Source organism: Nothoprocta perdicaria, unplaced genomic scaffold, assembly GCF_003342845.1.
Source record: "Nothoprocta perdicaria isolate Ctin4 unplaced genomic scaffold, notPer1 scaffold_103, whole genome shotgun sequence".
NCBI classification, from domain to species: Eukaryota; Metazoa; Chordata; class Aves; order Tinamiformes; family Tinamidae; genus Nothoprocta; species Nothoprocta perdicaria.
The window spans coordinates 177,528-204,825 of record NW_020454128.1 but is presented as its reverse complement, the minus strand read 5'-3'; the positions used below and the strand labels follow the sequence as shown (position 1 = coordinate 204,825).

General features: G+C 40.6%; 2 protein-coding genes across 2 annotated transcripts in view; both read right to left on the bottom strand.

Moving 5' to 3' along the window:
- The window catches only part of ANTXR1 (ANTXR cell adhesion molecule 1), a 60,413-nt gene extending 45,279 nt beyond the window's left edge, over positions 1 to 15,134 (bottom strand). Inside the window, exons 1-8 of the mRNA XM_026043725.1 lie at positions 14,983 to 15,134; positions 8,606 to 8,677; positions 7,808 to 7,879; positions 5,678 to 5,759; positions 4,499 to 4,532; positions 2,518 to 2,597; positions 1,755 to 1,823; positions 226 to 306 (exon numbers count right to left, since the gene is read on the bottom strand). Coding sequence (XP_025899510.1) covers positions 226 to 306; positions 1,755 to 1,823; positions 2,518 to 2,597; positions 4,499 to 4,532; positions 5,678 to 5,759; positions 7,808 to 7,879; positions 8,606 to 8,677; positions 14,983 to 15,134 — 642 coding nt within the window. The remainder of the gene's footprint in view (positions 1 to 225; positions 307 to 1,754; positions 1,824 to 2,517; positions 2,598 to 4,498; positions 4,533 to 5,677; positions 5,760 to 7,807; positions 7,880 to 8,605; positions 8,678 to 14,982) is intronic.
- A 2,352-nt stretch (positions 15,135 to 17,486) lies between these two features.
- On the bottom strand, positions 17,487 to 25,942 carry GKN1 (gastrokine 1). The gene is made up of 6 exons (XM_026042170.1): positions 25,895 to 25,942; positions 24,520 to 24,570; positions 23,689 to 23,826; positions 23,375 to 23,470; positions 22,021 to 22,162; positions 17,487 to 17,575 (listed from the first exon to the last, which is right to left on the bottom strand). Exons 1-6 carry the CDS (start codon positions 25,895 to 25,897, stop codon positions 17,487 to 17,489), a joined length of 519 nt encoding a protein of 172 aa, XP_025897955.1. The 5' UTR covers positions 25,898 to 25,942.
- Positions 25,943 to 27,298: the final 1,356 nt, after the last annotated feature.

Below are 27,298 nucleotides of genomic sequence, written 5' to 3'. Positions count from 1 at the left end.
GAAAAGAAACCAGAGAAGCACTCAAAGCTTCCTCTATTGTGACCTGCTTATGGACTCAATCTTGAAGTGGCAAAATGAGTCCAAACAGAAGTTAATTTCTTGACACCAAACCTTTGAGTGCCTTAGGGGAAATCACTAGGTCCCTGTGAATGCAGGAAAACTTGGCTTTCAAATGGTCACCCTAACATAAACTCTACAGGCAAACACATGATTAAAAATACTTACAGAGTCTATGATCCCCTGCAGAGCTTCAAAACCATCATTCACTGGGAAGACATGATCTTTGCTGTCGGCAATTCTAGCCAGCTGACGGAGCAGCAAAAGTAAATAAAACAGAAACGCAAAGAATGAGATAAATTAGCCAGCAGACAGTAAGTTAAGAGTTCTTCAGACTCATCCACTTGCAAGTGAAAAAAACAAATACTTTAAGCACTCAGTGTGGATTGCTAATGCATTACAGTTTGCCAAGCATTGAAAACTTGATACCTTTAGTTTGGCTATGTTTAGAATGCTCTATATTGGCAATCAAAAAAGAATCCTTAAGTTTAAAGGCAAGACAAAACAAGGATTTTACCAACGTCCAGAGTCTAATGATTTTTTTAATGTTAAAAAAGTCTCCTACATGAGTGTAAACGTTCCTGATGTGAATTTGCCATCAAGGCTCTGACCTTTCAGATCACCAATGCAGGAAAGCACTTTAAGGCAAACACCACTTAACGCAGGCAGGTAATCAAAGCGATTCAGCATTTTTGCATATAGAAAATAATAATAATAATAATAATAAAAGGGCAAGTTATTTTCCCATCTAGAAATCTAGGCTTGATTCAGCTTTCCTGTCAGGACAGATGTTGGACCATTTGTTCCAGGCTCAGCCATTTCAGTAGGGAAATACCTAGAAATGTTGTGTGAATGGGGAAAGGAGTAAGAGGTCATTTTAATGTGTATGTAACAGAAACAGGGCCAGGAACAAGGTGGTGGCAGGGAAGAGAAGGAGAAATGGATTAACTCCTGCAAAGAGCACCATGCAGGTTCATTCATTAACAGCACAGTAAGAGTTAAGCCCCAAATGTAGGCCCCAGAAGTAATGAGCTCTCCATGCACTTGCTGGAGCAGAACCAAGTTTTGCTGCCGTGAGGCCAACATTTGTTATAGTCATTCTCTCCCACGGCAGGCGTAACATCATCCAGCAGGCCCTTCTGGCCCTTCCTGTAGCACTGCCAGCTGCAGGCAGCAGTCTAGCCACACATTCCTCCCTAAACCCCGCTGGGCTCCACCTCTGCCACTCATGTCAATCAGTCAGGGATAAAAGTAGCAGCAAAGCTCCCATTTCTCCGTGAAAACCTGACACTGCCAACCTCCTGGTTTGTGTCCATCAAGAGGGATTCCAGGCTATCTCCCCTCCCCATCTTGTTCCAACTAGGGTATTAAAACTGCCCACTGCTTGAGTAAGATGCAGCTGTTTCCATAAATCGGGCTCTTAAGAGTTTCCCAAATTCTTTCCCTCCCCATAGCCTGTCTGGTACAGTCTTACTTCAATACTTTAAGGACACTAATTACTATGATCAATTTAGAAATCTTGATCTTCTGCATCAATCAGAAAATGCATCAACACATTAATGTCTTTAATGAAGTTGACTGTTTTTCCACAAAGCTGAGATCTTTCCACAAAACATTCAAGCTCCCATCAAGCTTTTATCTCTGAAAAACACTTTGCTGTTAAAGCAAAACCTTTCCAACCAACGAATGCCCCTCACCTGTGTCTCGTTGAAGTCTTTCACACCAACACAGTACACGGTGGCTCCCAGGTCACGTGACCGATTGGCCTGAAAAGAAGAATTTACAGAGAGAAGCTTGAACCCGAAGAACCGAAGCAACTCACTAGAAGCAGAGCTAAGTGCTTCTCCCCAAACCAATGAGGGTGCTTCAAGTAAAGTAAGAAAATACATGTTTGAATCTTTGCTTTTAAAGCAGACAGCCTGATCTTTTTTGAAGTTCATTTCTGGGTATCTAACGTGGATGGCTCAAGAGCACCCAACTCCTGTGCCCATGTCACTGAGCAGTGCCCCACTGGCTGCAGTAACAGGACTCCAGGTGCATCTAATACCTCCCTTCTGTGGCAGCTCCAGCCCTCTCATTTAAGTTGCTGGAGGCTAAACGTCCTCAAGATGCAGATAAGCATCTATGCAATTGGAAAAGCAAGTAAAAGAGTCAGAATACAAAGCGGGAAGATCTAAATATTCCCCAAGACATTTCAGAAAGAACTGACATTTTTCAGTGGCGAACTCCTGCTTTTTCTTTTTCCATTTTTCTCTCTCCTCTAAACCATCTCAGCTTTGAATCAAAGGTGTTACTGTTGTTAAGACAGATTTTAATATGCTCTAAAATGCATGTCTAAACAGCCTGAAAAATAAGATTTGTCATCAGGGACAAAGGTTTCTCGCATTTTTTGCTTCAGAAGCAGCAAAATCAGATATTTTACCGTCTCCCAGGTTAATAACATGGAAGGGACATTCTTACCTCCCTTTCCGAGTAGAAAAAGAGGTCCTCGTGGAGTTCTCCATCTGTCAGTGCAATGATGACACTTGCAGTTCTGTAACCTAAATAAAAAGCTACTTTAATAAACACTGCTCAAGAACATCAGGGGACTAAGTTACACCAAATAATGTCCACTTAGCAGGTTTAAAATATTACAATGATGAAGACCACCTGTGATGCCCTCACTCTTCAGCCAACTGTGTTAAGTTAGATGATGTTAATTCCTACATCTTTTTCCACCTGTGCACATCTAAACCACTTTTCTCCCATATTCCTTTCAGGTGTTACTTGCTTGTTTATTTCCAAACCAACTATGTCGTACATTTTTTTTCAGTATTTCAGACCAGCAGATGGCTGTAGCCATCAAGAAACTCTGCAAAACATTCCTACTTATTTCCCAGCTTTACTGGTATGTCTTGATAGAGCATCAACTCAAGAAATACAAAGAGATCTTCAGCTTGTGACCAAAACCTGATTTGGAATTTAAATAACATTGGTAGGAAAATAATGTAAAAATATCAACTATTCATCACTTCTACATAACACATTTGGCAAAATAGCTGACCATTACATACTCTGTTGTATTGCTTATAGCGCCAGGATTTGATTGCATTTCTGAAAACAGATTTACTGCAAATGGGAAGGAGATCCATAGTTCCACCTCGCATAACCCTTGCTAAGAAAAGTGAAGACTTAAGTATGTCAAGACTTGTGCCTACAAATCTTGCAAGTTATCAATCTTTGACTCTCTTAAATCATCACGGGGATTTTCCTGCCTTTATGAGCAGCTGTGTCTTTAATGATCTGTTCTTGAAAAGGAAAAAAAAATCAGAAGAAAAGCAACTTCTGCTGAGATTATCTAGTCTGGGTCTTTTTGCTTTCTGACATGAAGGGCATGAACTTGAATCCCCTACTGAGCTCCTAACATGAAGGAACAGGAGACTGAAGTGAGGCAGATACTGTCCAGTAGTTCTAAATGCACGTCCATCACTCAGTTGTTGCAGAACACAGATCTGGGTACTCCATTTTCCTAGACCCATTTAAAAATCTGGGTCTGAAGAAAGGTGGGTATTTCTCACATGTTCAAAGTACCTTCCTCCCTCCCTTGACTACTGTAGGAGCCTGTTCTCCTCCTGTAGGTGGTTTAAACCCTCCTCTCAGAGCAAGGACAGAAATGCAGAGTCAACATTCAGGCTTGAGGACCCAGCTGTCCACCAGTTCTTGCATATGGTGACAGCCTGCTCACATGCAGTATGCCTAAGCACATGAAAGCATTACCAATGCCAAAAGGAACCGTTCTAGCTATATATCCCTTTCTGTTGCTGTCAAGTTTCATGGATCAGTGCCAGGTCTATGCAGACTTGCTCACGTACTTGGTTTTATTCATGAGTGGCCCAGAAGAGTCATTTGGACTGTTTTTGTGCCCAGACATCTGGTCTCTTATCTTTCAGTTTTCAAGAAGTAACGTTTTATTTTTGATTTGGATTTTCTATCGCAGAAAAATATTTTACATAAATTACAAGCATAGGAAGGAACAAGCATTTTTGCAGTTGTCTGCACCTCCTACTGGTAGCACTAATTGCTTATTGAAAAACTAGCATGGAACAGCATCTCTGTAATCTCACATATCAAGACGAAGAGATGGTCGCCTGAGTCCTTAAGCACGGAAACAAGTCAGGTACCAAGGATTTTTGATAACATTAGACAGTTTCAAGGTGCCTACATCTTGAAGCACCTTGAATCATCCTGGTGTCTCACAGTCATTCCACCTTGGTCTTTAAAACTCCACCTGTTCCCCACCACCACCACCCCCTTAGGGCAAATTACCCTAAATGCTATTGAATTTCTGTAAGAACAGGAATCTCCCCACCCCCTCCTGCAGCGTAGCTCAGTTACAGGCAGAAATTAGGGATAAGTCAAGCAGGAAGGAAAAAACATTCAATTGATCAAGAGAGTCTCTCACCGTGAACATTTTCATAGTAAATCTGTTCACTTGCCTGAAATTAAATCAAAAGATTATTAGCAATAATAGAATAAAACTTCATGGACATCCATACATGCACCAGAACACGATGACAGTGAGAATGTCATGCGTGCAGCCTGCATCTTACTCAAATAAGTTTCCTTTAAAATTCAGAGCTCCTCTCTAATCACTCGTGGTAAAAGCAACATCACTGTTGATTTCACAGTCGTTCCTCCCTCCAAATAAGGCCAGAAATAATGTAGTTTCCTGCTAATCAACTGGCAAACACATGCACCCGTCTTCAGAAAGCTCTTAAGGCCATTGCTAAGTATTTCCCAGGACTTCTAGATGAAGGGCTATAATTGCCAATAAGGGATTTGCAGAGATAGACTTCTGCTTCTCATACACACAAGCGGATTCTGCAGCAGAAGGGCAATGCTTCAGCAGGCATCAACTCAAAATTAAGCAATAGGCTGAAGTGGCCCCTGTGTTTTCAAAACACTAAGAAGAGATTCTGTGGTCTTAAATTAAACTTGACATCCAGACTTTTCCTGAGAAGTCTGGGAAGTGACCAAATTCTGGAGTTAGCTTTTAGCATCTCTTCCAGTTCTACTCACAGCTTGAAGATATTCTCCACATGCTTGACAGTTACTTATTTTCACTAGGCAGAGAGTTCGTCAATCCTGCAACACAAGTGCAGCAGAGAAAGGGCAAGGGGCCTGGGGAGAAGCTCCCTCAGCAGAGGGAGACATGGACTCCTGAGCTTTTAGAAGATGCAGAAGCAGAAGACGGAAGCGATTACTTTGAAGTAGCCTGGTGTGCCCAACACACGACTCCAACAAGCCTACTGCAGCATCCAGCCAGCAGAACAGCTTTCCACTCCTCCAAAGGCACAGTTGCACATGGGATTGCAATGCCAACTCCATCCAACCTCTCCTAAACTAAAGGGGTAGCTCTTTGCAAAGCTGAAGGCAAAAAGACAGGTAAGTGGCAGGATCCATTAGGCTAAACATTAGCCGTATATGCTGCACCCATGACAATCACTGTCAGCGTTGTACTCATGGCAGATACCTCACTTACCTATCACAGAACTATTAAACAACTTTAGAATTATTAAACAACTTTAGCACCCAGAGAAGCACCCAGAAGTGGTTTCAAGACACTGTTTGAGCCAGTTACCCTTTCAAATCCTTCATGCATGTATGTGTCACCTCCCGGAAGGACTTTTTGCAGCTCTTCTAGCCCTTGGCGTATCTGTTCCCTGAAATATGAATATAAAGTGTTATGTCCAAGACTAAATTTACCAGGAGCTGATTCCTAGGTGAAGACATGCATGGCAGAACCAGAGTAAAAAAAAAAAAAAAAAACCAACCAAACAAAAGTTAACCTAAAGTTCATATATGCTAAGGCAATGTTTGGATAAAAACATATAGGAAGTGGAAAATAAGACAGATTTGCTGCTCTTCATCATACCCACACATTCAGTTCCTGTCCGATTAAAGATTTCAGATAAAAGATTAAAGCCCTTCCCATTAGCTCATTACAATTCAGAGTATCAGGTTTGATCTTTTGGAAACCCAGGCACGTTGACAGATCAGTTGTGGGCTAAGTAATTCCCATGTTGCTTCTTTGAGTTGCAGGCACCAAACTGTGGAAGCCAAATACACGCCAGAAATAGAAATAAAATCCTGCATAGTGGTTGAGTTAAGACCAAGCAAACACTACTGTCCTCATAGGAAGCGAACAGAGACCCTGACCACACTGACACTGCAGGTCTGAATGCCAGATGCCAATTTTGTCCCAGCAATCCTACACTGGAATTGGAGCTGAAATCCAGAACAAGACCTCACTGCACCTGAGCTGGGTGCTCCTTTCTTGAAACATACACATCTCCAAGACAAAATATTCAGAGCTAGTCTGAGTCCCTGCATGTTTTCGTTACTTAAAACAAACCTTTTTCAGTGATTATTACATATGCAGTCTCACTCTTGCATTGCTGATTGCAATGCCGAGTTAACACTATCCAGTTTACAGAGCAGAGCATTAATCCACAAAGAAACAAAATGTTTTATGCCAGGGACTATGGCATTGGACACTGAGGAATTCATTCTGCACTTGTGATACCCTAAGGCAGGCTGGGCTTTGAGCTCTATTCTGCAGACAGGCTACGGASAGCCATTGCCTTCATTAAACCATTAATAATCCAGATAAATATGAAATGCATTTGCACATGGCAAATGCACATGAGTCTTGTAATTTAAAGCCTTGAACAGGCCATAGATCCTTGCTGTCGTGCACATTTGCAGGGTGGGAGTCAGAGGAGTGAAGGGAGCCAGGTCTTCGGGCACCAAGTTAGATATTTATCTGTTAATTCTCCCTTTATACCTAAAGGTTGCAGTAAATGGCAAAAGATGTTCAGGCTGACTGGTTTTAATGATGTTGAAGGCTGGTATGTGTGTGGACTGCTCTTTAGGAAAGTAGCCAGTCTCCTATTCATTCCTCTATAGCAGTTGCTCTGGTATGCAATTTCATAGACATGCAATGTGTAAAACACATGCAGACTTATATAGCCTTCACATGTGTTACATATATTTTTGCTCCACGTGGCAATGAAGTTAGCAGAGGAAGCAATAGCAATTGAAGGACCTTGTCCAGCTCTTTTTAAATGGCGAAGCTTCCTGGCGATGTTTGAAGATGATGTGAATACATTCCTAGTTTTGGACAGCCAGAACTACTTTTATTTTACCTTTTCTTCCCCAGGTGAGGAAGGAACAAGCTCCCCAAAGCAGCCTCAAAAATACAGGATTAAAGAGCCAAGTCAGAAAGATTTCCCCAAGCTGTCAAAAAGGATCTGCTTGAAAGATAACGGACACTGGGCAGCTAACTCCCTAAATGTCCCCTGGCTAGATCTTAGCCCTCTGTCTTTGGTATTTCTTTAGACTCTTTCTGCAAAGAGGTTGCAACCTCTGATGGATAAGAAAAGAGAACATAACTACAATGTTCAAAACATACCACATTTCAGTTAGCACAAATGAAAGCCAGAAAACCTGTTGTAGACAAACTGCCACCAAGTTGTTTAAGTCCCAGATAGATCCAGACAGACATTTAGAAAATGAACTTTTGAAAGCAGCCTTGAGAAAGCCTTGAGGCTTTCTAACAGAACAAGCATCATGTGAAAACAGACAGGTGATTTAAGGAATTAACTTGAGCATCGCAAAGGTGTCACCATAGTTCACTGAACTGGGAACCATTGAGCAAGAAAGCCCTTACAGGAGACAAAAAGCAGCTGCATGCTCTTCAGCTTCTTACCTGTCTTCTGTTAACCTCATTAGAATTGTCCCTCTCGTGGAAAAAACAATGAAGGACATCCTCAGCTGTGGACTGGAGAAAACACAAAAGTAAATGACTTTGGTGCTCTGCTCAAACAGCTGACTATAAGCTTATTATCCAGCATTTAAATTGCATTTCTGGTTGCTCCCCAAATTATAACTCTAAAGGTAAAAAGGCGACAAAAGAGCAAGTAGTCCTAGGTCCAAGACCTTTCCAGCTGAGCCAAGTCCTTGTAGAAAACAGAAACACCATTTGCATCATAATCTTGGGACTGATGAGACTAGAAAGGCTTAAGTGCATCCCAGAGTCACCATGGAGATGAAGGAAGGCTGCCTCTGTTTACCATAACATATTCCACCCACTGACCCAAGGAATTTTTCTTCCAATCTCAAGGCATCTTATGCTGGAAGCTGGTCTCAGACATCTCCCTGYAGTCCCAAGCTTCTCCCTCCTCATGCTCCACAGCGTTTAGAGAAAATGAGGGTTCCCTCCCTGTGGAAGGATAATCCAGTCCATGAAAGATGGGCAGGGAAAAAAAAAAAAAAAAAAAGGCCTAAAAAAGGCCTATTTGCTCATTTACTCCTTCTCATAACAGGACGCCACATTTGGGATAAATTCAATAGCAACTCATGATCCGTCTTGAGAAAAGGATGGAGAACTCTTACATCAGGTCCCCAGGGGCAAAGCAGGGTGTATTTCCTCACAGAAACTGGAAGCCTGTCTCTTATTGCAGGCGCACACACCTCTTCTGGTTATCTCTAAGGCAGCAGTTCTTACCTTATGAACTTACGGGCCAAGTGTTCCACAAAATGATATATTTCATTCCAGTGGTGCAGGACACTTCCTGATCTATGGAAACAATTATTGCAGGAGATTAGTTTAATTGCTGCTGTGCTGTATTTCTCCCAGCCTAATGCACTGTTAGGCATCATTCAGCTAGCCATTTTTTCCCAAGTTTTTATCACTCACTGTGCTTTTAATAAAATTTTTCAATGAAAYAGGAAAACAGTAAAGCACATTACCTACTTAACTTTGAAAAGCAAGAATTTATGCTCAGTGCAAGTATTTGAGCTAAGATTCACGATATCCTGTGGCACTAAGGTTAGACCTTGAGTGCTGCTTTAAACAAATAACCAGAGTTAGTGCAAATCTGTCTTTATGTAGTATTTTAGGGGAATTTCTAAAATTCAYCTTAATTTGGGGATTAAAATACAGTTAGAAGGAAAAACCTTTCTAACATATCCATTGTGCTTGTAATTATGAAAAGAAAAATACCTTTGGTCCACATTTTAGTCCTTCTAGATCATTCTATCACCCTTCAGCTAGAGACAAAACAGACTGGACTACAGTTTTGCTCCGCAGGAAGTTGGCCAGGAATTTTAAAGGAATGGGATTATTCTTCTTCATGTTATAAGAATAAGGGAAAAAATCAGGTTAATCCAAAATCTTTCAGCGCTAAATGTGTCTTCTGGCACAAACATTTATATAAACATTGGCATGCTAATATTGGAAAGATTTCCCTACTAGAGTTGGAAAATGTCATTGCTTATTTCAAGTCACTGGCTACAATTAAAAATATTTGTTAGGGAAACAATCCCAGCTTTAATAGAAGCATTAATTATCAACAGAATTACAGTTCCAATTTTTTATATACATATACACACACACACACACACACACTCTTCAAAGCAGAGCAAGCAGACTGTAGCACACTAAAAACCACAGTGCACAGGTTACTCACGTTTCCTGTTCACTTCCCTTAATAGCTGGGTTTTATCTAGAGCCATCCAGGACAAATCTCAGCCTTATCCATGTGTTCCATGATACCATAAGACTCTCTATGGGGCCCCATACGCCTCGAGGCAGCCTTAGGCAAGGAGGTGTGACAAGAAACCAGGGCCAGAAACACACAGTCCCTCTGGCTAAGAAGCACAGACAGCACTGCTCATCTTTGCAGAAACGACCTATTACTCGTTGAACCTATTTATATGAGTATGATTTAAACACAACCTCATCCACACCTCAGTTTTGTCCATAATCTTGACCGAGACATGACAGACACCTAACCAGAAGCAAATGCTTGTGGCTCTGAATGAGTCCTTGACTCTTAAGTGTGCAGAGAGGGACTCTTCTCACCAGATCAGGAACACCAACAGATTAGCACTAGCAAGGCCTTGAGAAATGCATCAAATACTGCATGTACTAGGGAAAATTGTGGTCTTTAACAGGATAACATAGAACACGATTTGACTCAAAACCCAAACAACATATCCCTAGTGTACATTAAAATCACACTGAGTTACATGCACCTGTACTCAGCATGAACTGTCATTATGTAAAACCATTCCCAGCAGGCTGGGTCCCCAACTGAACAGGGGTGGCCAGGTAGAGTCTCCCCCTGCTCCTCCACGAGGCTCTGTTGCAGCAGTGCCACAAAAGCCAAGAACTTTGTCAATGGTAAAAGAGATGGTGCTAACTCCTCCAGCAAGATCCACCCTGGMTTTCGGCCATGCATCCTGCTGAGGGAAACCTGCCCCTTTCAAGCTCCACGTAGTTTCTGAGCCCCACAATGGCAGACACTGCTGGAGCTGGAATGGGTTGCACAAAGCCATGCACTAACCAACCTCTCCTGGCCCTCCAAAATGAGGAGAATAATTCTCTTTAAGCAAAAGCTCAGTTCTCAGCTCCCCCCACAGCTCTATCCAACCCTCCCCAAGAACAGGTCACTGCCCAGGAAGCTGCTGGAGCCTGAAAATAATAAATGTGGTTATTCCTTCCCCTTGTTACAATCCTCTGAACAAAAGTTGATTGTCACTTTAAAAATTATTATTACAGCAAGGCAGCTGAGAATGAGAACCAGCCACAGAACACATATGGTATGTAGGTCGTCATATAAAACACTCATTTTCCATGGCTTGAGAAGCCATGCATTTTTGGAAAAAGCATTTGCCAGAACTAAGCTTAAAAACTAATAGCTTAGCTCAGTGATGTGCCAGTCAAGAGCACATTCAGCATTTGCTTTTGCAACTGTCCTGCTGGTCTTAAGTAGTTTGAACCGTTTTTTCAGCAATGCAGTGACTTAATTTTCCACTAAGTTCAGATTCAGACCCTGCTGCCCCCCACCCTTTCCCTTCAGCCTAGCTCTGGTCTCTGACCAAGACCCTGTTATCCCCTCTGGAACAAAACTGTAAACATCTCAAGTTACAGTTCTTTTTCCTTAAAACCTTCCCACGCATCTATTCATATAGAGGAGACGAATAACTTAAAGTTCAAGAGCAGCACATGTTAAACCTCTATTGTAAGAAAACTTCTCACCTTCGCTGAGATAGATATATATATATAAAAAATATATGTATACATATATATCTATAAAAAAGCACACACAGCCTAGCCCTCCAAAGAAAAATGCAGTTTCTGCTTTTGGCTACAGAACCACTGGTGTGTAGTTGTATTAAGATTACAATCAATTTACTCTTCATTTGAGCCACAGCAAGCTAAAAATGTGTTCCCAAATGGGGTACAGAGGCAGTGACAGGTTGCAGTGCTCAGCTCCGTAGCTTTGAGGTGTRTTGGAAAACCGTGCAGGACAAGGCTACTGTCCTTGCACTACTGTCCCTTACAGAGCCTCTTACAAGAAAGCCCGTGAGCTCCAAAAGGGAGAAATGTGTCTAAAACCTAAGAAAATAAAAGCCATTTAAACCTGTGTCTCTTTGTATTGTCAAAATGAGACAAAGTTATTGGCAAGCCAGCATTACACTATAAACTTGCAATGTTCAGTGCAAGCCATTCCTTAAATTGCAAATTCTCTTGGCTGGAGAAAAGCGCAATAAGTGTAAATAAAGGCATAGTAGTTTACTTGTTCTTAAATAAGAGAATGATACTTTGAGTGGTCAACTGTGCTGGCATCCTGCATATCTAAACTGAATCCAAGGAAGTCAATCTCCACTTGGCTCAGAATTTCCACAATGTGACCACCAGGCTCTGGCTTCATCCTGCCCTGCAGCAGGTGCTTCTCACTGCTACAGGACGCAAYGCAACCCATCGCTGCACCACCTCCAACCTGCTTATGATTTGGCTTCATTAATACAGCAAGAGGCTACTCCATCAGGTTCCCGATTTCAGTTTCTCCCATTGTACTTGCTGAGAACACCCATTCCTCATTTGTAGCTACAAGAAAGTTAGGTATGTGTCAAGCAGCGGTTCACAAAAAGCCCTGCCAAGCTTGATTTTCTCCAGAGTCAGAAGACTGCACTGACAATAGCACAGCAGGCTCATTCCTGCCTGGAGAGGGGTTGGCCCATCTCAAACTGCAGCTGTCTGGGCCTTTGTACCACTTTTGAAAAATGCTTTTGCTAGCCTGATGTCCAGTGGTCACAGCATTGGAGACCTTCCAACAGGGATCTGTTGCCACCCAAATGATCCAGAAAGTCCTCTTGGAAGTGACGAAGGACACACAAGTGCATGCATGCTGTAACCTAACAAGCAAAGCTGCTGCATTTGCAGCTTCTCTTGGTTTGCTACACGCACACCACAGCTGCAAGGCAGAAGAGGAAAGTAACAGGATTATTTCGGAGTGACTGAATCCCCTTCTCACAACCACAGAGAATGAGAGATCCCTTGAGGCCCTTAGAACGTGTGTCTGCAGCGCCACGTCTGAGGGAACCTGCTCTCCCTTGGGCACTTCAGGCCACTCGTCTGCAGGGAGACAGGGAAGCACCATATGGGAGAAGCCAGTGACACTTATTCCTCCCTCAACAGCTTTAACACTGCCTTTGAAGAGGCTTTTTGTGACCAGAAACATGCTTGAAGAGCCAGTGGTCAGATAAGGACTGTGTATAGCACAGCAGTTGGAATGTGTTGCAAGAACTGTGCAAGGTCCAAGGTGCTAAAGGGACTTAAGTGGTCACTAAATCCAAGAAGACACTGAGGCAGGAAGGTCAGTGAAAGACTCCAGTGCTGGTGGCTTCCAGAGCTGTGTTTATTATTTTGGCATTACTTCTGTGATCCCTGAAAGTAAGTTGCTTAATATTTTAATGGCTTTCTTCCACCATTGGAATTAACATCTCAGGTTTCAGACTGAAAATCCCTTCTGCCTTTATCACCAAGGCTTTAATTATTTTTAGAGCTATTTCAGTTAAAAGCAGCAAGATAAGCCCTGAATCCATTATTACCATTTCCTAGTTTGCCTGAAGGCCTCTCTAGGCGTCTTATCCTCAGGAATGCTGGACCTCTCCACCAGCACATGTGAAGGCAACAAATGCAGGTAGGAATGACAGGCTGAACAAGACCCAAGTATTATATAACTTGGCTTCACAGCAAAGGAGTGAAAGAGAGTTTTAAAGAGGAGCTATGAGAAACATGCCCTACCACCCCTATAATCCTCTCATCAGCCTGCTCAAAGGCAGGTCAATAGCATGTTGAACACAGGAGTAGCTAAACACTACGACCTTCCCCCAAACTGCACAGATTGTTACACCAATGCACTTTACATCCAACCTCTTTATTGCTGCACCACAAAAATACAAGAAATGGTAATCCTGCAACTGCTACAAAGCAGGGTTTACTGTTGCATACCTTAATGCATACACTGCATACCTACTTCACTCTATTGTGAATAGTGACCCAGAATTTACATTTCCACTGGAATTCATAACCCCCGGAGCAAGCCTGAAGAATCACACCTCTCTGGAGGATGACAGCATAGTGGGGGGGGGGAGGGGGTGAAGGCTGTTAAAATTATGCTAGCTCAGACACAAAACAGTATCGACCAGATTTAGAAGATCCTTCAATTCTGCCTCAATTTCCATTTAGTTAAAGTTCTTCATGGTAAAAAACGATGGTTCATCTTTTCCCCTTGCCTCGCCATAAGGGCAAACATTCCAGCTAGCAGCAGAATACCCCAAGCAACAAAATGCAGATAGGATCATCCTTCCACTGAATGAAGTAAAATGAAAATAAAACCCCATCTCCTTCAGATATTAGGACATCAAGCTTCCTGAAATATCCAGTAAACTTAACTTTTTTACCCAGTATTTTGTAATAATGTGTTACATAATTCAAAGTCTTTTATACTAATGGAATGTGGGAGCTACTGCAAAACACTCACGAGGATGAGTTAGAAAGCTTTATTTGCAGGCAGTTTTGGCAACTTTAAAATATTTTCCATTAAACTTGTGGCTAATGTCAATAACATGATGAGAAAATATGCTTTGGCATGCACATTCGCCAGTATTCTCTTTTTTTCATGTTAAAAAAATATAACTATTTTTCAATTAAAGACATTGGGACAGACATTTTAGCTAGTACTTCTTACACATTTAAATAAGTTAGTCATTGCTTCTGGATGAAGCTCTCCAAAACTCAGCACATTTCTGTTGCATATTGTTCTGAGTACAGTTTGAAGACCTTTAAATAAAGATACCAACGCCAAGATGGTGACACTATCAGAATAGTGATGAATAAAATGAGTAGGCAGATATCTCCCCTGTAAACAGTTAAGCAGTCAAAATATGCATTTAATTAACCAGAAACAAAGAAAATGTGACTCAGAGTAGAGAAAATTCAATTTAAGTAAAGCACTCTGGCTACTCTCCATCACAATGACAAAAATCAGACTCTTTCAAACTGACTAGGCACCCGAGGAGACGGGTCTTCATCTTGCACAAGAACATTTACAACTAACAGAAAAACGACACAGAAATAGCACTCCAGGTAGGCTAGCACTTCCTCTGACTTTTCAGCTACAAAATTAGCGCCTGCAATAGCACCTCTCCAAACCTTGCTTTTCTGAGTTCCTCAACCTTCACTGTTCATAGGGGTATCAGAGGTGTGCGCTGCTCTTCTCCCCAACGCTGCTTTAAGCAATTACGGAGTCAAGTACACATGAAAAAATCCAAACCAGCCCCAGCAGAATTTATCACAACTTGATTTACAGAGTACAATGGGATTATAGACTAGACTCACTGAAGAAGCTACCACAACAACAATAAAAATCCAAGACAGAACAATAAGGAATTTTATAGGTCCCTTGGGGATGCAGCAACTTCTAAAAAAACACAAAATCCAAAGAAAATCTCCTCACTGTCAGTTCATGCCATTCCAGTTCAGGCTTTGGAATGATTTCTCTGAAAAAGAACGAAGTAGAACTGACTTACTTGTCTAAAATGAAATATAAATCAAATCCTCCGTAACAGGCAGGACCACCATTCTCTCTCTTCCCACTTTGTCCATCACAGGCTAGCAAAAACGTTGCTAAAAAGAAACATTTGAAGCCAAATCTCAAGATTCTTTCCTTTGCAATAGCCATTATATCCAGAAAGGAGGGAGGGAAGGGAGAAAAAAAAAAAAAAAAAAAAAAAAAAAAAAAAAAAAAAGCCCTCTTCTTCCACAGCTCCTTTAATTCATAGACTTCTTCACAAAAGCCATTCAATGATCTTTAAATATGTACGCATCTGTTCTGCTTCTTAAAACTCCACTTGCAACAGCTGTCCTCAGAAATTGCAAGACTTTCCCTGTGTTTCCCTTGCACTTCTGTTTCTTGGTTTCAGATTTCAAGATGCACAATACTGTATTCCAGTTTTTTTTTTTTAAAGGGACTTGCCCTTGTCTCACTTGTAGCTGCCGTAAAGCACCACCATTGTTCTGCAGGAGAAAGAGCAGCCTCCGAATGGCTCCTGCTCTGTCCCAGGCTTAGGAAAATATGTGGAGGGCTTGGATTTTTGCCTTAATTATTAGTGTTATTATTAAGGATGGTGAGGTTTTATTTGTCTTTGGGGGGGGGAAAAGCTCTGAGATTGCCACCTTGTGGTGACAATTCAGGCTGACTCAAGTGTCTTGAGATATTAATGCCACCATTTATGCTCTGGGCACACAAAACACGTATTCCAGATGCTTTTGATAAGCAGCTAGTGTTCCAGCAGCCACAGCATCATACAGAGAAGGCTTTGTTTCCCCTATTGACCTGATCTTTAGGTATAGAGATCAGCATAAACCTGGAGCAGCTTAAGAGCATTTAGTGAAGCAAGGTTACATCTCACTAAAAACAAGCTAGCCCAGGCTTTACTTGCACATATTTTCCTCATCCCAAGGCAATATTCGACTGTTTTTATCAAACATTGCTAATGTTGACAGGCAGTCTTTCCCCTCTAGCAATCCTTAGAGGGCTCACTTCAGCCACCAAAGCCTAAATCCTCCCTCTTCCCCCAAGAACTAGTAAGAAAATTCAGTTTTAGCCTCACATTTTCTCTCTCCCTCCACAAACAGCATCACAGGCAGCACCTAAGTCATAGGTCTGAAGAACAAGAATTTCTCCTCTTCCCTCCCAAAGCCTCTCGCAGCACAGCTGAGTGCTAATTGCTCATTAGCTGAGCATTTGGGTGCTGCCAGTAAGTGGGGACTTCAGCAGGTTTTGAGCAGGGAGGTAGTAGTGTATGGGAGTCAGGCTTTCAAGAAGTTCTTTGTTTTCACTTCTTTGCTAAGTTTGAAAGAGGAATAATAGCAAGGCTTGGTGATGTATAGGGAAGGATCTATGTTAGATTGGGAGGCTTGTTATTGGAGGCAGGTGGGAGACTGGGAAAAGCTTGTGAGAGCCTTTCATGGAGGCAGCTGCAGGGCTAGCTGGAGCTAGCACCTCTTAGCACCTGCTTTACCCATCTGTGTGAGCAGGAGAGGTAGAGGAGCTACTGGCTGCTTTGTGTCTTTAAAAAGTCCCTCTCTGGGGACTAACGTGCTAGTTTCAAGCAACTTTAAAAATGTTCTTGAGGTTTGGTTCTGATCTGAGCTACAGCTAGGGCAATGTTACTGTACTTAAGCAAGGAGAGAAAAAAAAAARGGGGGGGCAGACTAAGAGTCTTTTCTACTGGTTGGTTCTCAGATAAACAAGTATGGAGAATTAAAAAAAAAAAAAAAACTGTACTTAAGGAAATAACTTTGGCCAAAAACTAGCAAAGGGAAAGGAAGAGGAGGAGGGAGGAAGAAATGGAAGAGCTCAGATTCCCTCTGTAGCTCTAGATTCAGGCTGACAGAAGGCCCAGTAAAACTTGGGGAAAAAGGCCAATGAATGAGACATCAGAGGAAGCTTAAAGCATTTTGAGATGGAAGGAGCTGCAGAGAAAATGAAATACTGTGCTTTGTGCCATAACTTTGACTTTTTCTGGGGCTATTCCTCCTATATGTGTGCCTAAATAATGCTTCCATCTGTTTATGCACTAGTAATAGTGGCAAGATGAACACGATGCTCCAAGAAAAGCAGCTCCTTCATAGGCAGCCTGTATTAGACAGGAAGGGGTGTGAGAATTCCCGTCTCTGTCCCTCACTTGCTAAAAATACTAGAAAGAAAACTATTACGAGGGCTGTGGCTCGCATGGAAGAATTTATCAGTCTTCAAAAGCGTGTGTATTATGTTCAGTATGAAAGAGATGAGGAAAGAGTTTTAATTGCATGCAGTAGTTAAAGAATTAATTAACTTCAACTAATATCCTTGATGCATGAGTAGAACTTGTATATTAATGATGGGAAAGTTCTAAATTGCATTTGCAGATTTACTTGCTTTATCACTTACTATCCTGTACTTATCTGAAGGAAGGAAAAAATTCACAGCAGGGAAGAAGCTGGTTCAGTCGTTTTGTGGTCACAGCAGAGTTGCTGATAGATGACAGCATCACGTGGGTTTTGTGGGTGCTTGCTCATTCTGGGGGTTTCTTGGCTGTTGGGGAGGTTTGGGTTTTCTTTGGCTCGCAAACACGTGACCTGTGGGGTAGAGAATGGCTTTTGTCAACATCTCACAAGTCCATTCCTCGGTTCTCAGGGCACGTAGTAAAGATGCAGCTGTTTTGCATGAACATATAATATCTGATGAAATGCCAACATTATCATTATCACAAATACATCAGCATTGTATAGAAATTAACTCCTTTTCATTCAGTGTAGATATATCCTTAAATTCATTGGCCATTTATGCAGATTATACCTCTTTTAACATCAGCAGAGTTGTTGTTTTGTTTCCCCTTGAGGATAGGAGACTATTCTGTGTAATGAGTGGTTCCCCCTTTATGATTAAACTGTATTTCTGGTGAAACACAATTCAAGGCTGACACCCAGTGGCCACGGGGCTTTTCCCCCCCCCCCCCCCCCGGGTTGCTCTGATGTTTCAAAGGGATCCCTAACTCCCTTATCTCTTGTTTTTATCTGCCTTTCTTTGATATTGTTAGTCTCTGCTGTAATGCTTAAGGATGCACTGCAGTCTCTTCCGTGTGATTAGATTTGTTTTCCATTGGCCCTTTAACAAGGGCTACTAGCTCATGGCATTAGGGTGCAACTTCTTTCTGAAGAAGAATATTAGGCTGAGTACAGAAAGGAAAATATATGTATTGTGATGTACTAAAATCAAAGCTTTAGAAAATACAGTGTGGGGAGCAATTCTGCCATAAACCATGGAGAACATATGGTGTTTTTTTCTAAGTGTTACTTTTATTTCTAGCCAAATCTAGCTAGGGGCAGTCAAAAGAGTTGTAGTCCCCTTTCATTAATGCTGTATAGTGGAGCATCCTGAAAAAATGAAGCCTAAATAAGGTGCTAACCATGAAACATGCATCTGTCATTGCTTTGAGCAAGGAATATGCAGCCAGCACTGATGGAGCACTGCTTGGTTAAAAAGATTCAGATCTACTGACTTCATTTTGTATAATGCTAACCAGATTTAAAAACTCCTACTGCACTGCTGGATTTGGAGTATCTGACTCATTCATTTCAAATTGATCTGAAGATGGAGAAGGCAACCCTTATGTTAGGAACTGTTACCTCAAATGTGTTTGATGACATGTCAAAAAATGGTATTTGCTCCAAAAGCTGCACGTTCTTTGCAGGAGGGACTGCCACTTCCCCTCTCTCAGCACTGCTGAGGACAGTGGCGCCTGATGTCTCACTGCATTATCCATACAAAACAGGAGATGCTTAAATACAGCATATAACACATGTCCCATTCCTGGCTGTCTTGCACAGTGTCATCCTGAAACATGGGCGTCCCTTCTGTAATACTCGGGTTCTCAGGGTGGCTCTTTTCTTCTCTGATGGAATTTCGTTGTGGCCTGTCCTTTTCGGTAAGAGGAAGAGCAAGGAAATTAAGATGCCTTTATATCATTTCACTCCTGAAACTGGACTTGTAAAAGGAACATGGCCCAAGATTTCAGACGCATTTCTGAATTTTGATCTGTTCTTGTTAAGTCACAAAATTCAGTCCAGCGTATCATCCATTGGTCCAGTTTTCTAATCTATATTCAGTGGGGAGTTTTGCTTCTTCCTATAAGCTCCATCAAGACTTGTCTTTGAGGCTTAGGAGTCTAATCTTCTCTAAGTGCTCACCACTGCATCTCTTATAGCTTTCAATTGAAGTATATTAGAGAGCTTGCTAAGCAGTAAAATTAGTTATTGATACATAAATGTCATGTTGGAGCAATTTTCCTGTGAATATGTTTCCATGGGAACAGGTTTGATGACTCAAAAACAACAGTGAAGACTTGGCACAATCGGGTGAGCAGTAGAGGAAGGAAAGAAGGGCAAGGAGAGATATTTTAATAACATATGATAACCTGGCTAGCACATTTTGCCTGAAAGTGCTTTCAATCTGACATATGGAAGTCAGACTTCAAAAGAACTGAAGCTTAGAAGAGTGGAATTGTCTGCAGAAAGAAATGCAGCTGTGATTTGGCAACATTATGCCCCTATTCAGGGTTAGAAGAGGGAAACGTCCACATGAGGTTAGGATCTGCATTTTACAAGTGATCATGAAGATGGTATCAGTCTGACCCAGCAATCACATACCCTTCCTGATCCATGTTGGAGTGAAAAATATAGGGGAGCAAAATCTGCAGTTAGGATCTGTTTTCAGTTGACTGTCTTGAGACACTAACTTTACCAGCTGGAATTTCATCTTCAGTGTTTTAAAAGCATATATTGCTTGTACTTTTATAGCTTTTATTTTTAACTTTTCCTTTGTGTATTGTGTGGTCAAGTTCATCTAATGATAGSAACGTTTCTCTAATGCAAGAGTTGCTAGACCCTGGTTTCTGCAGGCATGTGTGGGTCAACTATATTTTTTTTAAAAGGCAGTGCATCTTTGCTTTATTTAAAGCAAGATCTTAGTTCTGTGTATCATTTTTGTAATGGGTATATGTTAACAGTCACTCATCTCCATACAGATCTACACATCTGTAGCATGGCTATGGCCTCTTCAGCTTTTGTTATTTCTCTTCTCTATTTTCAAGATTTTATCTGCAGTTGTTTGCAATTATAATACAGCTTGCTCAGCTCTGTATATAGTTCTGCACTACTACTGAAGATTAATTGCTATTCTAATCATTCCATGAGAGAGAGTGTGTCTGTTGCTAAAATTCAGTAAAGATGAGCACTGGGATCCATCTTGCTCGCTGTGGAACTTCAGATTTAGTTTTCCGTAACAGACTTTCTTGCTTAACYCAAAAAAGCATTTCTTCAAATGTTGTGTTTTGTATGTTCTTCTGTTTATATCTGTGGATATCTGGGCTTCTCTTCTGTATATATGTGTGGGAGGTAGGGAAAGTTCTAAGCTTGATCTCCTCCTTGCCTTCTTGGGAGTGATGTGCACAGAGTAGGACAACATTTTCAAATGATTTGGCTCAGTAGTGAGGCAAGGAAAAGGCAGTTATAGCATCCTTAATCTAATGTGCTGCAGCTTTTTAAAAAACGGTTTCCCTACATATACTAACCATACACAATCTCAATTGCCTTCTGATGTCACATCCTGATCCAGAATGATTCTCAGACACCAATGATAATAGATGTAATAATGAAAAACTAGGCAGAGTTGATGCATGTTTAATTGAAAGATACTAACACCAACAGATCTGCTTCATAATCTGAATCAGGAAGACTGAAACACTTGCAAGATGCAACAGGAAAACGTGTTGGCAAAAGAGCAATGGGGACAGCTCTATGTAGTTAGTAGAGATCCTTGAGAGGTTCAAGAAAGGCAGGATTTTCAGGAGCTGTTAACACCAGAACAGTAATTAATGCCAAGAATCACTAAGATATGAAGCCGGAAACAGGATCCTTGACCGTACCAAAATTGGAGTCCTTAATGATAGAAGGAGGAAAAAAAAAAATCAGCCATTAGGTAATACCAAAATGCAAGATAAGAGTTCAGCACATTCGCTGATACTCTTTAATACATGGGATACTGCATGCATTTTTATTTATATGTTTTTAACCAAAGCAGTTGAGCCATTTCTGTTATCAAAGCAATTACTGAAGGAAAGTGAGCACCAAGTAGGTGGAAGTACTACTATGTCTGAATGATAACGTGCTATGTATGATCTGCAGGTCCTATCTCTACTGAGACATTTTGCAGTCACTCCATTTGCAACCCAACTAAGAATATTTTCCTGGTCCTTCAGGAATAATTCCTCAGAGTAAAACTTAGCACATGATTATGGCACTCACTGCAAGATTGCTGATTTATACTTGTCTTCATAGCAACAGCTGACATTATACAACTGGCATTTTTATTACTCTGATCAAGAAATATTTTAATTGTTACTATAGGAATATTTTAAATGAGCACAACTGGATTTTTGATTCTTAAGTGGATGATCACAGAGGAGCTAGTAGCAGCTACATTACATACTATTAGTATACTGTAGTTCATTGTACTGTTATGCTAGTGACTGCGAGGGCATCATCAAGCTCTAACGTTATTAAAGAAGCCTATTCGGCTTAGGTCACAAAACTAAACCTGCAAGGTATGGAGCAACTTGGCTTAATATTCTAAATCATGGACACATTCATCTGATGTGACTTTCAGCACAGCCATTGATGGTGGGATCCCTCAGCAAACCATTAAGYGTGTATAAACTGAAGGACAGTAGTTCTTCAGGCAGTGCTGTGTCAGGTAAATTCAATGTGCAAAATTCTGGGCCAAAAATTAAGCTCCCTTAATCTTTAGTAAAAAAGTAAGGAAGTTAAATCATGCTGATTTAACAAAGTTGTGACTTAGTATAGTTCTGATCCAGATCTGTACAGGTACTGTACCCTTTATGCAATTCTGTGAGCTCTTGGTTCATGTCTGCCTCCAGTTGGAACAACAGCGCTCATGTATTGTTTTCTAAGGAAAAAAAACTCCTCAGTTCAGTTATATGAGTAATTAGTTTGATTGCACTCACCGTGTGTTTCATAAGTTGTGTAAGTAGGCAGCCCTTTGCACAGAGCATAGACGCTTTCTCCATAGGCCTTGAGGTCACGGATTTTTCTCTTTGAGATGATCTGAGTGACCTCTTTTGGTGGAGCTCTTTGATCTTTTATGCCCTAAACAATGTCAAATAACATCATTTGGTAAGATGAGTGTCTTGATTCATTTCATGATATATATTTATATTTCCGGAATGGTGACTAAGTGCTTTGATTTTTTTACTAAAACAGTATTTTGTGCAGTCTTTGAATCTGTTGTGCACCTACTCTTTCTCTAACGGAAAAAAAAAATATCCCAAATCCCACCTGTCAAATTCCCAAGCCAGATTCCAGTGTTGCAAGTAGTGGTGTTTCCTTCCAGAAGAAAGAAAAAAACATCTTGCTGCTTGTGAAAATCTAGTCCTCTCAAGAAGGAGCAAGTGTGTCAGAAAGAAATAGTTACATGAACTACAGGGTGAAGACACTCAGCAGGAGGACTGAGATTGACATATGCTTTCAATATTACAGTGGAATTTTATCAAACAGTTCCTGAAAGCACACTCAAATACACATCCTTCTCGCTGGTGAGCAGAGAGCTGAGATAAGCTTCAGAGGGCAATAGAGATGCACCTCAGTGAAAGCAGGCTTGGGGACAGATAAAGATGAAAGTTTCCTGAGAGAGCTGGTGCTTACACAACTCTCCTTTTCTTTCCCCTGTCAAACCCTCTTGCCCTATAAAGACAGGGTTTTTTAGAAGGACTCAGCAAAATTTTAGTATGCTGAATGCCAAGATATTTTTGAAAATGTTTGCGCTAGTCATGTTGGCTCATGGTACTATAGTATTTATTTCTATTAAAGCAATGCATCTGGTTGAAATTTTAGATAAATGGTTCTTTTCTTGTTACTTTTTTTTTCTCCCAATAGTTACCTACCATATTACTACTTAGCCTGAAAAGAATGTGAGATTATGGGAAGTACCATGCCAAATCTAACATTTAAAATCTAACATTTTAAAACATAAAAAGCAGTATTAAAAGAAATAGTTAATCTGTATCACATAATAATAATGCATTTGCTAGGTGATACATAATGTAAACAAATACATTATACAAATGCCTGAAACAGAATATTTTCATTTTTGAAAACTTATTATGTTAGTATAAAAGCCTGTTGAAATTGATACAAATTTGTATGAAATTGATACAAATTTGTAACATATGATTTAATCTGAAAGGCTTTTATATTAGTTGTTGGTTTAAAGTCTTTTGAAAATACTGTTCTCTCTGACATCGTATGCTTACAGTTTACATTGATTATTGTTCAGGTTTACAACTCCCCTTTTTATCTTACCTTCTTGGCGAAAGCAACTACATCAGGCATCAGATCTTTGTTAATCTTAGAAATGAAGCAGACTTTATTTTCAAATGATCTGCTTGCAAGGTATCCCTGTAAAATAAAATAAAGATCCAGGATTTTAGTTCTTGGGTAATTGAGAACAGAATGAAGTCTGTATTAAAAGTCAAAGTAATAAAGACTGGTGAAATGGTTTTACCCTGGATCTTCGACCCAAAATCTAATAAATGAGAACAGTATTTCTGTCAGTTTTACAGGAACTACTCATTTTGGAAAATTTCTGAATAAAAAACATGTTCTTCAGCACTCACCGATCTGTAGTTCCAGACAAGGTTCCACGATTTCCTGCCATCGTTTATGTCAATATAGGCTGTGCCCTCTGCTTTGTTGATGTACACAGTTTCTTGGGCGTTCTTATCAATGCTTATCTCCTTATTTCTCTTCTCATTCTGAATTTAAAAAACAAAATTAACTAAAATTTTAGACTCAGGCTATTGTTAGCCATTTCCCCGCAGCTTTAGGAAATTGCTGTTATAGGAATTATACTGCCCTCTGAGAGGTTAGAAGGGCCGTTGCACCAAACCCTGAGATTTATCTAGCACAAATCCAAACAATATTTTTTTTGACCAGAGAGGAGTGAACAAAGGTGCTATAAGCAGAAAGATCAGCTTAATACTCCATAGGGCTGATTAGACATGGATCATGTGCTTATATACACAAATATGCTTAATGCCACCTTTCCCTTCAAAACAGCCACAAATCCAAATGCAAAGAGCAATGAATGAAAACAAATTGAAGGAAAATGCAGTAAGGATTCTTCTAAACATTATAAACTAATGAGTTGCCAAAAATGGGTATTAAAATTTAAGTTCTAAGTCAACCAAATATTTGCCTTACTTGACAAAAATAGAAAATGATTTCATGTTTGCTTGTCCTATTAAAATATGGCAAATATTGGCCCACCAGGAGCCAGAGATTTGAAATGACAGAACAGTAACAATTTCTGTAGTTTACAATTACCATTTCATATTTTATACCCAAGTGAAATTTTAGATTCCTTCCTTCCACAGGGATGGGCAAAATTGAAGAAGCGGGAAAGATGGAAATAGAGCAGCGATATATGCCTTGGTCACCATACTTACCTTACCAGCAAGAGAAGGAGTCAGCAAGAGTCCAAGTGCAATAATCACAATCTGAAATGCACATTGAAAGCACAGAAGAATAAATGTAGAAGAACAAATGACAAATCTGGGTCTGGGAATCCTTTCTAATGAGTTTTTTTTCCCTATTCTCAGCCTGATTATACTCCTTGTATCCCTCTTTTCTTCCTACTGGAATTATAACAGTCATCYAAATTGCATGATCCTCACTTTACTCTAGAACAATCCAACCTAGACCTGTTGGAGTCATTTACTTTTTCAAGAGCTGAATCTGAAGACTCTCCTGAAGAGACTTGAATACTCATATAGCGAGACTCTGTATGAGTGAGGAAGAAATTTACTGTATTTAAATATTATAAGCAATTATAAGCAACTTCCCTGTGTTGCAGAAAGACAGCAGTGGGCTCTGGATTAGGCTCCCCATAGACTGAATAATATATATCTAAATCTTTGTAAGAATCCTTACCTCTTGAACTGTTTAAGATAATATGGGCTCTGAAGGAGCTAAATCTAAGGAGAACAGCTCTTTCCTAAAAGCAGATATAGGCAAACTCCTACGGTATAAAGGGAAAAGTTTTGGATCAAAGCTTCCTTTTCTAAGGAGAAAACAGCCTATATACTCACAGCAGGCTTCATTTTGGCTGTACAGCAGATGCAAGTTCAGCAGTACACAATGTTCATCTTCCACCTTATATATGTTAATTTTCAATAAGGTGTGGAATGCCTAGATATTGAGATCAAGTTATCTAAAAATTTGCACTCCCTTGTGCCTGTCCACAAACATTATTTCCTCCTATGACTATTATGTAAATATGTGGGTTGTACTTTGCAAAATCTTACCTGCCAAAGCCTGACAAATTTACTAGATAAGGATGTTTGTGAGTGACTGAGAAATTCAGTATGTTTATTGAAAACTTCCCRACATCTATTATCTTTGTAATTATTTTTGAAAAATCCCATAGAACTGGAGCAACATCAGAGTAACTGCCGAAAGCAAAAGAAAATCAAAAAAGAAACTTTCCCAATGAACAAATAGGATGGTAAGTCACCCTATTTGCATTAGTATTGAGGGTTTTTTTTTCCCCCTCCATTGAGTCCTGGCATGACTCTGGAAGAAATTTTAGAAGAATTTGAAATCATGAAGGTCACTATACGTTCCTGACACCTTAACCTGACACCTTTTACAGGCTAATCCCTCTGCAAAGATGCTGGGCCCCCAGAAAACATTGCAAAGTGTCTGATTCTGYAGATGAACTTGGTCATCAGGTTTTGCTCCTGTGTCTGAGTAAGCTACAAATACATTAGGTTTACATTGCTGAATACAAATGTGTAAGTCTTTATACCCTCAAAAACTTACCATAATTAACCATGTATTCTCCGGGTATGCCAAAATACAGGGCCTGAATACAGCAATGAGACCATTTATTGCCACCAAAATACTATGTTTGTCAATGAAATGTTTGGTTGAAATAGAACACACAAGTGCAAATATCTGGGTATTTTTGTTGTTCTTCTAGGCTGTGACATGAAAATTTTTCACCTTATCTTCTGTGGTGAAGCAAATATTTACTGAAAGAGATTACACGTCACTCAGGTTTCTGAATACTTTTTTTTTGTCTCAAATTGCTCAGCTTGATTTTCTGATATTAGAGTGATTTTTTATTTGCTGAAAGAAATCATTGTAAAGATCCCAAATTACTTTCCAACTGGAATTGAGCACATCTTCCAAAAACATATTCCTTTTAAATATGTAAAAACAGTTTATAACCAGGGCTGCTAGCACATTAAATCAAACTCTGCTTTAAATTTTGCCGAGGCCAGATCTGCCAGTCTGCAAGGGGTGTTTTGGTTAAATACCACTTTGTTAAATGGGAGTGATATACTCTTTGCGAGCAGCACCCCAGTGTGGCCCCGAGCAGGGCTAGGCGTTGCGCTCTGAGGGCTAGCGGCAGCAGAGGGAAAATCCCTGAAGAGAAAAGTGAGGAAAACCCGTGCCTGAGAGGAAACTCTCCCCCGAGAGGGGTTAAACCTTTCCTGAAGAAAGCAAAAAAGCTCCTGGGGATGAGGTGGAGCGCGGAGGGAAGGGGCCCGAGGCGGCGCGAGGGTCTGCGGCGCGAGGCGAGCAGGGCCTGAGGGCGAAGGGCCTGAGAGAGAAAAAGGGCGGGAAAAGGCGGCTGGGCGGCGCGGCAGGGCTGAGGGGAACAGCGTGCGCTCTCCAGCACCGCCCCAGTGTCATCCCTTTGGGGTTTTTTATGTCCTTTTCCTGAAAGACTTCTGTTATACCTGGTGGTAATGACTCAAGGACCCTATATGTTTTGTTATTTTATTTTGTTTTTAACTCTAAAAAGCTGCACCAGTCACAATTCTTCCCAAAACAGGGTCTCTCAGCGTCCTGATTTTGCCTTACAGTTCACAGGGTCTTTAAAATACATTTATTAGGTGTATTTGTGACTTTTTAGTGATACGTTGGTCACATTTTTCTTTTTTTGGGGGGGCAGGATTTTTGTTGTTGTTGTTGTTAGTTTATTTCTTTTGTTCTTAAGTTTTAAAATGTAAATAAACCCGAATCCTGCCAGTCTGCCTGCTGTGGGTTAAGAAGAAAATCAGATCTGCAGTAACATGTAAGTTGGTAGTAACGATGTGTTATGCTGCAGTGTTGCCCTCAGAGTTAAAATTGTTGCGTATCATGGAAACTATTTTGTTAAAAAAAGCTTAGACTTTTTCGAGAAGGACCTCTTATTGCACAATTTGCAGTTCCAGT

Bases quoted from the DNA above. Each gene is read 5' to 3' on its own strand.
- GKN1 (XM_026042170.1), bottom strand. The intron at 23,827-24,519 runs GTAAGTATGGTG...TTTTAAATTCAG, and splicing joins CTCCTTCTCTTGCTGGTAAG to AATGAGAAGAGAAATAAGGA. The intron at 22,163-23,374 runs GTAAGATAAAAA...GACATTGTTTAG, and splicing joins TAGTTGCTTTCGCCAAGAAG to GGCATAAAAGATCAAAGAGC.